Here is an 11,594-nt window from a genome sequence, read left to right on the forward strand (position 1 = left end):
AATTCCATAATTTTCTCCACATAACTCTCTCTCTCTTCCGTTGCATTTTTCAACTACTCCTAAATTTTTGGAATTAATATTGCTTGCTATAGGAATACGTACTGCTTGCATTTTCATTAATGGCTAAAGGAAAACTTATTGCTTATTGTTTCAATGAATGGCTAAAGGAAAAAATATTCCCTCCAATTATTTTAATAAAAACTTAAGTTTCCCACCGAAAAATTAAAACCAGTAGTACATATAGTATGGTTTCATATTATAAGTTCAAAATATTTACAACTCATAAAATATGGATTTAGATAGTGATACAGAAACATCATTAACAAACCAACATATATTTGAGTTATATGAGTTTGATGAAGATAACTTAGAAGAGGAGTTTGAAGCAACCAATAATATTGATGAGTCCTGTGAAGATAACTTACAAGAGGAGGTTGAAACAAACAATGACACATGTATATTTTTTAATTTCATGTGTGTTTGGTTACTTTTAATTCCTATAATTTATCTCATGTTTTTATCTCATGTTTTTATGTAAAATAATGGTGGAATCATATTGTGGCGTAATTCAAATCTAAGTTTTGCTTGTTTCTAGTAATCGTTTTGTTTTTTTAAAAATTTACAGTGTATATTGCAGAAAATGTTGAAGCAGAACCTAGAGAAAAAAAGAGATTAAGAATCTTAAGCAATGAAGAACGCATGTATATTTATCATGAGCTACTACAAAAAAGCGTTGATGGAAAATTACGTAAAGGAGCTACAAATGAGGTGGCTTCATCAAATTCGGTTCCTCTAAGAACTGTTCAACGTATTTGGAAAAGAGCAAAAGAAAGTGAAACACGTGATGTCTCTCATAGGAAGACAAAAAATTGTGGACGTAAGAGAATTTCGATTGATGAGAATCAAATTCGTGAACTTCCTTTCAGTCAAAGAACAAACATTCGATCTTTAGCTTTTGTGTTGAAAACCAATCCAACATCGGTGTTCAGGCTTATAAAATCAGGGGCTATACGGCGTAATTCAAATGCCATAAAACCACTTTTGAAAGAAGAAAACAAAATATCTAGGCTGGAATTTTGTTTATCAATGCTTGAAGGTACACCACATGATCCAATGTTTAAGAGCATGCACAATATTATTCATATTGATGAAAAATGGTTTTATATGACTAAAAAATCCGAGAAGTATTATTTGCTCCCAGATGAAGATGAGCCATATCGGACATGTAAGAGCAAAAATTTCATTGCCAAAGTTATGTTCTTAGTTGCTCAAACTCGACCACGATTTGACTCAGAAGAAAATGAAACTTTTTCGGGTAAAATTGGTGTTTTTCCGTTTGTTACCCATGAACCGGCTATAAGGTCAAGTATTAACAGAGTTGCGGGAACAATGGTAACAAAAGCAATAACTACGGTAAATAGAGATGTGGTAAGATCATTCCTTATTGACAAAGTTCTACCCGCTATAAGAGAAAAATGGCCAAGAGATGAATTTGAGTCAACAATATTTATCCAGCAGGATAACGCAAGGACGCATATAAACCATGATGATCCTTTATTCCGTGAAGCTGCCACCAAGGATGGGTTTGATATTCGTTTAATGTGTCAGCCTGCAAACTCTCCAGATTTGAATATCTTAGACCTTGGTTTTTTCTCGGCTATACAATCATTGCAATACAAGGAAGCACCGAAAACTATTGATGAACTTATCAGTGCAGTGGTGAAGTCATTTGAAAATTTTCCTTCAATTAAGTCCAATCGTATATTTGTATCATTGCAACTATGCATGATAGAGATCATGAAAGAGAAAGGTTCCAATAAATATAAAATTCCTCATGTAAATAAGGAAAGGCTTGAAAGAGTAGGACAACTACCAATTCAAATTAAGTGTGATCCAATATTAGTACAAGAAGTCAAAAATTACTTAAACATAGAGTAATACTTATTGTAATTGGGATGTAGTCACATTTGAAAATTTCAAATAGAGTTTTTTTTTTTTTAAATTCCTAAACTTTAGCCATAAAAAAATAATGTTCCTGCACGTAACAAGTTAAGTTCCAAAACTTTAGCAAATATAGGAATTCAATAAAAAAAATACAATAAGAATGAACGTAAGAAATGCAGTTCCTAAATTGTATCAATAAAAAAAGCAATAACAAGGAATTCTTCTCCATACTTATTAAGCAATAACAAGGAGTAAATAAAAAAAACAATAACAATGACTTCTTAAATAACAACTCCTATACCTTATGCAATTAAGCCAAATCTAAAATAGATACTCCATACTTAGTTCACAAATATTTTTCAATAAAATTTTGGAAGAAGTTTTTTTATCATCTTTTTTATCACAGGTCGAAACTCAACATGGTGGGAAGATTCTTTTCTGTTTTCTTCTTCTTCTTCTTCAGGAAATTTGTTCAAATCAAATTCATAATCTGCCTCTTCATTTAAATCAAAATCCAATACAACTCTTGATAATACTTCATCTTCGTTGTCATCTTGTTCTTGTATCTTGTCAAAAGAGTCTTCCACTATTTCTCCTTCTTATTGCTCCAATGAGTCTTCCACTCTTTCTTTTTTTGAACATCCATGGAGTCTTTTGTTGTTTCCACCAGAGCTCTTTTGTTTTGCACTTGATAATTTAAACAATGCTACTGATCCTTTTTATAGAATTTTAAGTCTTCAATTGGTAAATTTGTTCCTTTGACAAAATTTAATGCTAATACATTTTTCTATGTAACATTGGAAGCTATCATTTGAATTTAATTTTTATTGACCAGCCAATACTTTGAATAGGAATGGGAGTTATGTATGGGAATGAGAGTACGTATTAAGAAAGAGAATTTTATGGAAAATGTGGAGTGAGTTATTACATATATTAAGAAAGAAAAATTTATGGAAAATATAAAGTTGAGTTATTTAAATAGTAAGGGTATAATTGACAAATTGTAACATTAAAACATCAAAACGACACTTAAATAGGAACAAAAAAAATCTTCTAAAACGACACTTAAAAAGAAACGGAGGGAGTAATATTTAATATACATAAAAAAAGATTATAGATAAGAGATAACGATTACAACTACTCATTTGTAAGCTAGGGGCACGTGGAGTTACTTTCATCATGTATTATGAAGTGCCTTTATACTATAGGCACTATGCTATCAAATTTTTAACTAAGTAAACAAGTTCATATACTCCTATATAAAGAAGTAACATATTGCATTTTAGATCATCCAAACATAATCATGAATAGGCATATACTAGTGCTAGTTAGATAGCAGAAAGAAAATATCAAAGCAAGCAATACATAACAAGATATACGGTAAATTCACTACCCTCTCTTAATAGTCAATTTAATAAAGTAAACAATTAGCTATATATATTTAATATTTTTTATTTAGGCACAAGTTGGTGGGACGAATGCTACAGCCATTTTCATGGACTACATGAATCAGATTAATCATACGTTCCTTGATAAATTTGTCGTTCTGTTTTACGACAAGTTTTGCAAAGTCTACGTGAAAATAAATTATACGTGAAACTATCAAAATGTGAATTTTGGCTTCAAGAAGTAAAGTTCTTAGGACATGTGATTACAAAGGAGGACGTAGTTGTGGATCCTACAAAAGTAGAGATTGTACTCTCATGGGAGCAACCGAGAACAGTAACCGAGATTCGTAGTTTTGTTGGTTTGGCGGGATACTATCGAAGATTTATCAAAGGATTCTCGAAGATAATGGCACCCTTAACACAACTCACAAGGAAAGATCAATTGTTTGTATGGACCGAGAAGTGTGAGGAAATCTTTCAAACAATGAAACAATCTTTTTGAAACGTCACCAATGTTAGTTTTACCACAACCAAATGAACCATATGAAGTTTATTGTGATGCTTCCCATCAAGGGTTAGGTTGTGTTATTATGTAACACAAAAGAGTTATGGCGCATGCTTCAAGATAATAAAAAACTCATCAGTGCAATTAACCAACACACGACCTAGAGCTTGCTGATGTCGTATTTGCGTTAAAGATTTGGAGACATCATTTGTATGGATCTACATTTGAATTCTTCACTGACCATAAAAGTCTGAAGTACCTTTTCGACCAGAAATAACTTAACGTGAGAAAAAGATGATGGATAGAATTCTTCAAGGATTATGATTTTACCTTAATATACCATACCGAGAAAGCAAATGTAGTAGCGGACGCATTAAGTAGGAAGGAGATTCACATTTCTTCCATGATAGCTAATGAACTAGAATTGATAGAAAAGTTTCTAGATCAAAATTTAGCCGTGAAAGTTTTCACCGAAAAGATTTGTTTAGGAATGATCAAGGTTTTGAACAATTTTATGGAAGATATTCACCATCAACAAAAAAGTGATGAATATCAACAAGAAAAACGGAAATTGATCAGACAAGAAAGAACCACCGAATTCAATTTAGGAACTGATGGAATTCTAAGATGTAATACGAGGGTTTGTGTTCCAAATAATTTAGAAATGAGGAAAATGGTTTTGGATGAAGCCATAAGAGCATGTTGAGTATTCTTCCAGGAGCCACCAAAATGTACAAAGGTTTGAAGTTAAATTTTCGGTGGCCAGGAATGAAAATGCAGGTAGCAGAGTATGTTGTATCGTGTCTAACATGTCAAAAAGCAAAGGTGGAACACCAATGGCTAGCTGGTATGCTTCAACCATTAGATATTCCAGAGTGGAAATAGGAGAGTATCTCAATGGATTTTGTTATGGGATTACAAAAAAACCGACTTAACTATGATTCCATATGGGTAATTGTAGATAGGTTGACAAAATCAGCCAATTTCTTACTTGTGAAGATAAATTATAATATGAAAAAGCTCACTGAAATTTACATCAGGGAAATTATAAGACTTCATGGAGTACCTTCGAGCATTGTTTCTGACCGAGACCCCAAATTCACATCTCATATTGTGATAAGCTTACATAAGACCTTGGGAACAAATTTACGGTTAAGCTCTGCTTATCACCTTCAGACTGATGGACAAATAGAGAGAACAATTCAATATCTAGAAGAATTGTTAAGAGCATGCATTTTAGACAATAGGGGAAATTGGGTTGATCTGTTACCATTGATTGAATTTACGCACAATAATAGCCTTCACTCAAGTATAGGGATGGCACCCTACGAAGCTTTATATGGGAGAAAATGCCAAAAACCATTGTGTTGGTATAAGGATGGGGAAAGTATTTTACTTGGACCAAATATCATATAGCAAACAACTAAGAAAGTGAGAATGATTGCGAAAAAGATGAGAATATCGCAAAGTAGACAAAAAAGTTATTCCGACCGAAGGAGAAGACCTCTCAAATTTCAGAAGGGTGAACATGTATTTTTTAGAGTCACATCACCAACTGGGGTAGGTAGAGCCATTAAGGCCAGAAAACTCAGTCCGAAATTCATTGGACCATACCAGATTATTTGTCGCATTGGCCCAGTAGCCTATTAAATCGCATTACCACCTTAGTTTTCAAAGATCCATAATATCTTACATGTTTCACAACTAAGAAAGTATGTTCCTAATCCATCTAATGTAATTGAACCCGATGAAGTTCTATTGAAAGAAAACTTGTCATACGAGACATCTCCTATAAAGATTGAAGATAGAAGATTTAAACAACTAAGAGGAAAACAAGTTTCCTTAGTTAAGGTAGTATGGGATCAAGTGACTCGAGATTCAACATGGGAATTGGAAGACAATATGCGACTACAATATCCAAATTTATTTTAGAGGTAAGCAATTTCGAGGACGGAATTTTTTTAGTAGGGTAGTAATATAACACTCTAAAATTTTAATTTTTTAATTTTATATATTTATTATTTTATTATTATTATTATTTTTCTTTTTACTATTTATTTTACATATGTCTTTACTAACACGATCTACTAAATAAATTTTCTTGTAGAGAGTGAGTTTATGAAAAATAACTTCAAAAAAAAATTAATCATACAAATTTCTTAATATGTTATGATAATTTTTATTTTTTTTGAAATGTGAATTTCTCAACTGTACAAATTTTTATGTCGGAAAATTAATTTAATTTTATAACTGAGATCACAAAAATATATATAGATTAAAATTGTATATGTAAAATTGTATATTAAAATAAATTATAATATTTAATATACATAAAAAAAATATTATAGATAAGAGATAACGATTACAACTACTCATTAGTAAGCTAGGGGGACGTGGAGTTACTTTTACCATGTATTATGAAATGCATTTATACTATAGGGACTATGTTGTCAAATTTTCAACTAAGCAAACAAGTTCATATACTCCTATATAAACAAGTAACATATTGCATATTAGATCATCCAAACATAATCATGAATATGCATATACTAGTGCTAGTTAGATAGCAGAAAGAAAAAACCAAAGCAGACTATACATAACAAGATATACGGTAAGTTTGAAGATGGAAAAGAAATACGCAGTTGCAGAGGCAGGAAAGTTTGAAGATGGAGAAGTGGCTATTTATAGGCAAAGCAATGGATAGCCAAGCGTCAGTTGACTGACAAGTGATCCCACGACCTAGAGGATAGCTAGTAATGATGACAATGGGTATGGGAAACCGTAATGCAGGAAAGTCATCATCACGCACAAAACTATTATTAATGATTAGATTATTAGCCGAAATATGGAAAGTCAAAAGTCAGGTTTTTCGGTCGAAGAGCTCGGGTTGAAATCAGCCTTTTCAGAGGGCAATTTGTGAGCTGGAAAATTTTGTCACAAAGAGTGCAAAGCCTGGTCGACCAAAGGATGGTCGGAGGTTGGATCGACTAAAGCACAAAGTCAATAGCGTCGGGTCGACGCAGGGGGACGCTTGTCGAAGTCGAAGGTCAGTGCACCATGATGGAGATTAATCGTGGGTAAATGAACGTGGGAAATTACCAGCAAATATGGGAGAGGTGTTCTGGCACGTGTCATCTCGTGAATGGGTGGTAATCTCCCAATGGTTAGTTTCTACTAGTATTTAAGTAAATTGTAATTTTCATTTCAGAGGGTAGCCTTTTTAATCATTGGAGTAGGAGTACACTTGAAGTTAAGAGAAAAAGTCATCTCTCTACAAAATGTACTTTTGCTTCCATTTCTATCTTCAAGTCATTCAATTTACCAAATAACTTTTATTTACTTTGTTCATTTACATAAGTATTTTTGTCTTTTATTTACTTTGTTCATTTACATCAGTATTTTTGTCCAAAAGCTTTACCAACGAAATAGTCATATACTCAACACATAAATCTAGGACTTTGTAGCCGGTCCTGCAAGTAAACCTCAAATAGAAAGCTACCAATTTATGACCAAGATTCCTCAATCTGATGCAATCCAACTAATCCATGGAACCATCCATATTTCAATCACATTTTCCCATGACTAATTCCTTCCAATCCAATGCAATCCAAGTGCAATGTGCAGTTCCATGTTCATGGCTCAAATTGAATATCCAACTTGCAAAACAAATCCACCACAATCACCATTTGATCATCCAAATAAAAAAAAAAGGAACAAGTTAGCATGACAGTGGGACTACTGCTACACCAGATAGCAAATTTAATTTGACAGGAAAAAGAATTTCAAACCAGCTATTTCCCTACTAAGCTTTTTTCATAATATTTGACAGGAAAACAGAATTTGAATACAAGCCATTTTCCTGTTAATCATTCTGCAGAATATTCAGAATAAATAACCAACTCAAAATCGGTTTCATTTTCATTTTAAATAACTCTCAGATCATTGTTAACTTACCTCAAACAGAAAAAGCAAATTAACTCCAAATTCATAACTATTGCATTTCACAAAATTATTTCATTACAATTTGAGTTTCTAACCATTTGCAATTTGTAACTGACATGTGGATTTAACTGTAATTTCACGTGCATTTCTAACCGAATTGGAAAAAACTAACTCTATGAATATATTCAATCAATCATCACGCTTTGGACACACTTCAGAAAATAAAAAAATCTCAGAAACTCTTCACTCTCAATCTCATTATCTCTCCACAATTCACGCATCTCTCGATTCAGATGAAAGCAACGAAGAAGAAGGTACACAAAATCAAAGATGAACTCTGAAGGAAGAAGAGGAATTGAAGAAGAAGAATCAATTGCAACTCAAATAAAAAAGTTTGATACCTATTTAATCTGGTGAGTTTCCAATTCTCCTTCGATGTTTGTTTCTTCTTCTGTTTGTGTGTGAATGACACCAGAGTAAATTGAATCTTCGAAGCTATTGAACTGATGATGGAACGATGTGAATCTTTGTGCCATCGAATATTTGAATGCGAAGCCGTGAGAATGAGTGCATTGTTGTTGGATTCGAAACACTCTTCTTGTTCAAACTGATGTGGCACTCTTCTTGTTCCATGAGCCGTTCCGAGAAGCACTTTTCCTCTCGCTTCTACGCCTTTTGTTTTCTGCTTCGGTGTCCATAATGTGAAGAAAAGAGGATTCTCATGTGGAAATTGTTATGAGTTTGGAACCCGTTATGTCCTTCACACCCTGTACAGGGCCTGTACCCCTGCCTTGAGCCCATTTTGTTTTTTTGGTTAATCTTTTTTTATTATCTTGATAATTTAATTTAGATTAATGAATTTTATTGATTAGGCTAATTAGTTGGTTAGAATTTCTCGTTAATTAGAGGTTTAGGTTGATTTAGATTTAATTAGAATATTAATAATTGTTATAATTAAGTTTTTTTAGATAAAATTTATTAGTAATTTTGGTTATAATTAGATATAATTAGGTTTAGTAGTTTTAATTAGATTTTGTCTTTTTAGAAACTAATTTCCTGATCCATTGGTGCAAATTAACCTTAGAACTTAGGGTTTTAAATCTTGAATTTCATGCTCCCTTATATTAGAGTTTGGATTTAGATTAATTGATCATTTTTAATCAATTTGTTTTTCAGGTGATATTTGATGTTTGATGATTAATTTAATCCTAATCTTTGTATGATCCCTTAGCTTGAGAGTTGTGAATCATATGATCTTTGGATAGGCTGTATATAATTAACCATTAATTCAATCCCTTTTATTAAGTTGATCAAATTTTTTTTTGAATAACTAAATCATTTGATTGTTTATAATCCCTCAGTCTATTCAAGTGATCAAAAGTCGTTTGTGTTAGTACCTTAAGATTGGCATTAATTTTGTAAAACAAATAATGTAATCACCTCTGTTGTTTTAATATGTTGGGTTGAAGAAGTTCAACATCTGGACCAACATGTCAGGGGCGATGTCACGACATCGTGACTGTGACATCAAGCTGGTGTATAAAACTGAATTAGTTAATTATGGCATGTGTTAACTAATTTAATATTCTGGGATTAGTTAAGATATTTGATGAATATCCTAACTTCTATGTGGAGATCTTGAAGACTCAATCAGAATATTTGGTGAATACACAATTTCTAAATAAGGAGATCTTTTAGGAAATAAAACATTTAAAGACCTTGATTGTAGCAGAAGAATTCTGCCAGCTCTGTAACAGCAAAGGAAAGATTTGCTGCGATTTCTGAAGGCCCAAATTCAGTTGGGTGGTTAGGTTATAAATAGTAGATTGTAACCTAGGATTTGTAAGCCTTAAACAATGTAAAAATTAGAGGTGTGTGTGAGGTAAACCTCCCAACCTGTGGGAAGGTTACCAGGTGTTTCTCAGTGCTTGAAAGCATGAGATTAGTTGTAACTCAAAGTCTGTAGGCAAGAGTGATTGTGTTCTTGAACGAAGCTGTGAAGCATGTTCAAGTTGTTTAAACATTACATGGTAATTGTAGTGATAGGAATGGAAACTGGAGGTTTCTATCTAGGAGTGCCTAGGTATAGATTGCATTGGGTAGGGATTAAGTGAGGAGTTGTAAACGACGGAGTTTAACTCTGAATTAATACTGCTAATAATGGATCTTCTTCCTGGCTTGGTATGCCCCCAGAGTAGGTAATGTTGTACCAAACTGGGTTAACAATTACTGGTGTTTTTACCTTCTGCACACTATATTTTGTCTGTTATTACTCAGTCTGTTTCCAGTCTGTTTCATGGAGAAAATAACAGACTTGACACATAGCCTGCAGTCTGATTGCAAAACAGAATGTTATGACATTCGTTATTGACTGCTGTTACTGATAGACTGGTTGGTCTATTACAGTTCAACCATCTGTAATGTTGGAACAGATGATGTTCAAACCAATGTTGAGACACCATGCTGATAACTGGGCAGGATCAATAAACTAAAGGGTTATGTTTGATCTCTACTGTGTCTTTGTACTAGATGGACAAAACTGGAAGTTCTTCTGTCCATGGTGGTAGATTAGCAGATGTCGTGACATCTGGGACTGTGTGCATATGAGTACTGGGTTTTAATTGTTATAACTGTCTTGCTGTATTAGTAACAATGATGGATCAGATGTCATGACTTCGTGTAGAACATCTGAACTCTGACTATACCAGAATTTCAATTGGTATCAGAGCAGGCATCCTGTTCTGTTTCTGGATGAGATCCATGGGTGATACTTTCTGGTATCTTGCAAGGAGTTATGTTGGTACTGATGCTGGAACCTGTGGAAGGTTCTATGATTTCCCTGAATGGTCCCTTGAAGTAGGTGGATGGACTATTCATGACAGGAACGGTTTGTACCTGTCTCTGGAGGTTGGCAACTGGCCGTTGTGTGGGACAGCTCTGCTAGTATTGAATCATATTTGAAATTCTGGCTTAGTCAGAATTCAGATGTTCTACTACAAGTCATGACATCTGATCTAACATTGTAACTAATACAGCAAGATAGTTATTAACCACTAATATGCACACGTTCACAGATGTCACGACATCTCATTCTATGTCACCCTAGAATGGATGAACACCTGGTTCTGTGCATCAGGAATAAAGACTCAACAGAGATCAATCCTAGCACTCACTTCTGTTGTTTTCTAACACAGTTATCATCTGTCACATTATTCCTGTGTGTTTGTCTTTTACTTGTATTTCCTGAATTAAAGGTTGAACATGTTAATCTAATTTCCACTTATTAGATTGCTAACAACTAGGCTATTTGTTAGGTTCATTAATTGTAGGTTAGTAGTTGGTTTCCTGGATTTTAGCTCAGCTGTTGAATCCCTGAAGAATAGCCTGAGAAAAATACTGAACCTGAAAACCAATCATCCTACACTTTAGCACCTGCTATTGGGAATGAATGTCACGACCTTCTGTTCGACATCCAGAACATATGCTGATTCTGTTATGTTCCTGGAAACGTACTGTGCTAAGTTAGTAGTACTGTAAAAGACCAACTAGTCTCTACTTCAGTATCAGCCTTCAGTATCAACTGTCAAAACATCCAGTTTGACAGTTTCACACTGATCCTTCAGCCAGGTCTGTTATCCTTGAATAGAACAGACTTAAATAAATACTGAACTAAAATAAACCTGCTTGTTATTCAGTATACGCTGTCACTGATGAATGTTACAACATTCTGATTGACATTCAAACAGAAGGCTATATACCAGGTCTGTTATCAACTTGATAAGCTGACTGGAATACCTGCTGAGTTATGACAGTAA

At 33.5% G+C, this 11,594-nt stretch overlaps 1 protein-coding gene and 1 long non-coding RNA gene across 2 annotated transcripts; one reads left to right on the forward strand and one right to left on the reverse strand.

Moving 5' to 3' along the window:
• The first annotated feature begins 289 nt into the window (after positions 1–289).
• On the forward strand, positions 290–1,938 carry LOC127123206 (uncharacterized). Its single transcript, XM_051053449.1, has 2 exons — positions 290–455; positions 626–1,938. Exons 1-2 carry the CDS (start codon positions 290–292, stop codon positions 1,936–1,938), a joined length of 1,479 nt encoding a protein of 492 aa, XP_050909406.1.
• Positions 1,939–7,154: 5,216 nt separating this feature from the next.
• Positions 7,155–8,509, reverse strand: LOC127119444 (uncharacterized). The gene is made up of 2 exons (XR_007802828.1): positions 8,181–8,509; positions 7,155–7,493 (listed from the first exon to the last, which is right to left on the reverse strand). It is a non-coding gene; the product is annotated as an uncharacterized LOC127119444 (long non-coding RNA).
• Positions 8,510–11,594: the final 3,085 nt, after the last annotated feature.

The sequence above is a fragment of the Lathyrus oleraceus genome, chromosome 2, assembly GCF_024323335.1.
Source record: "Lathyrus oleraceus cultivar Zhongwan6 chromosome 2, CAAS_Psat_ZW6_1.0, whole genome shotgun sequence".
Lineage (NCBI taxonomy): Eukaryota > Viridiplantae > Streptophyta > Magnoliopsida > Fabales > Fabaceae > Lathyrus > Lathyrus oleraceus.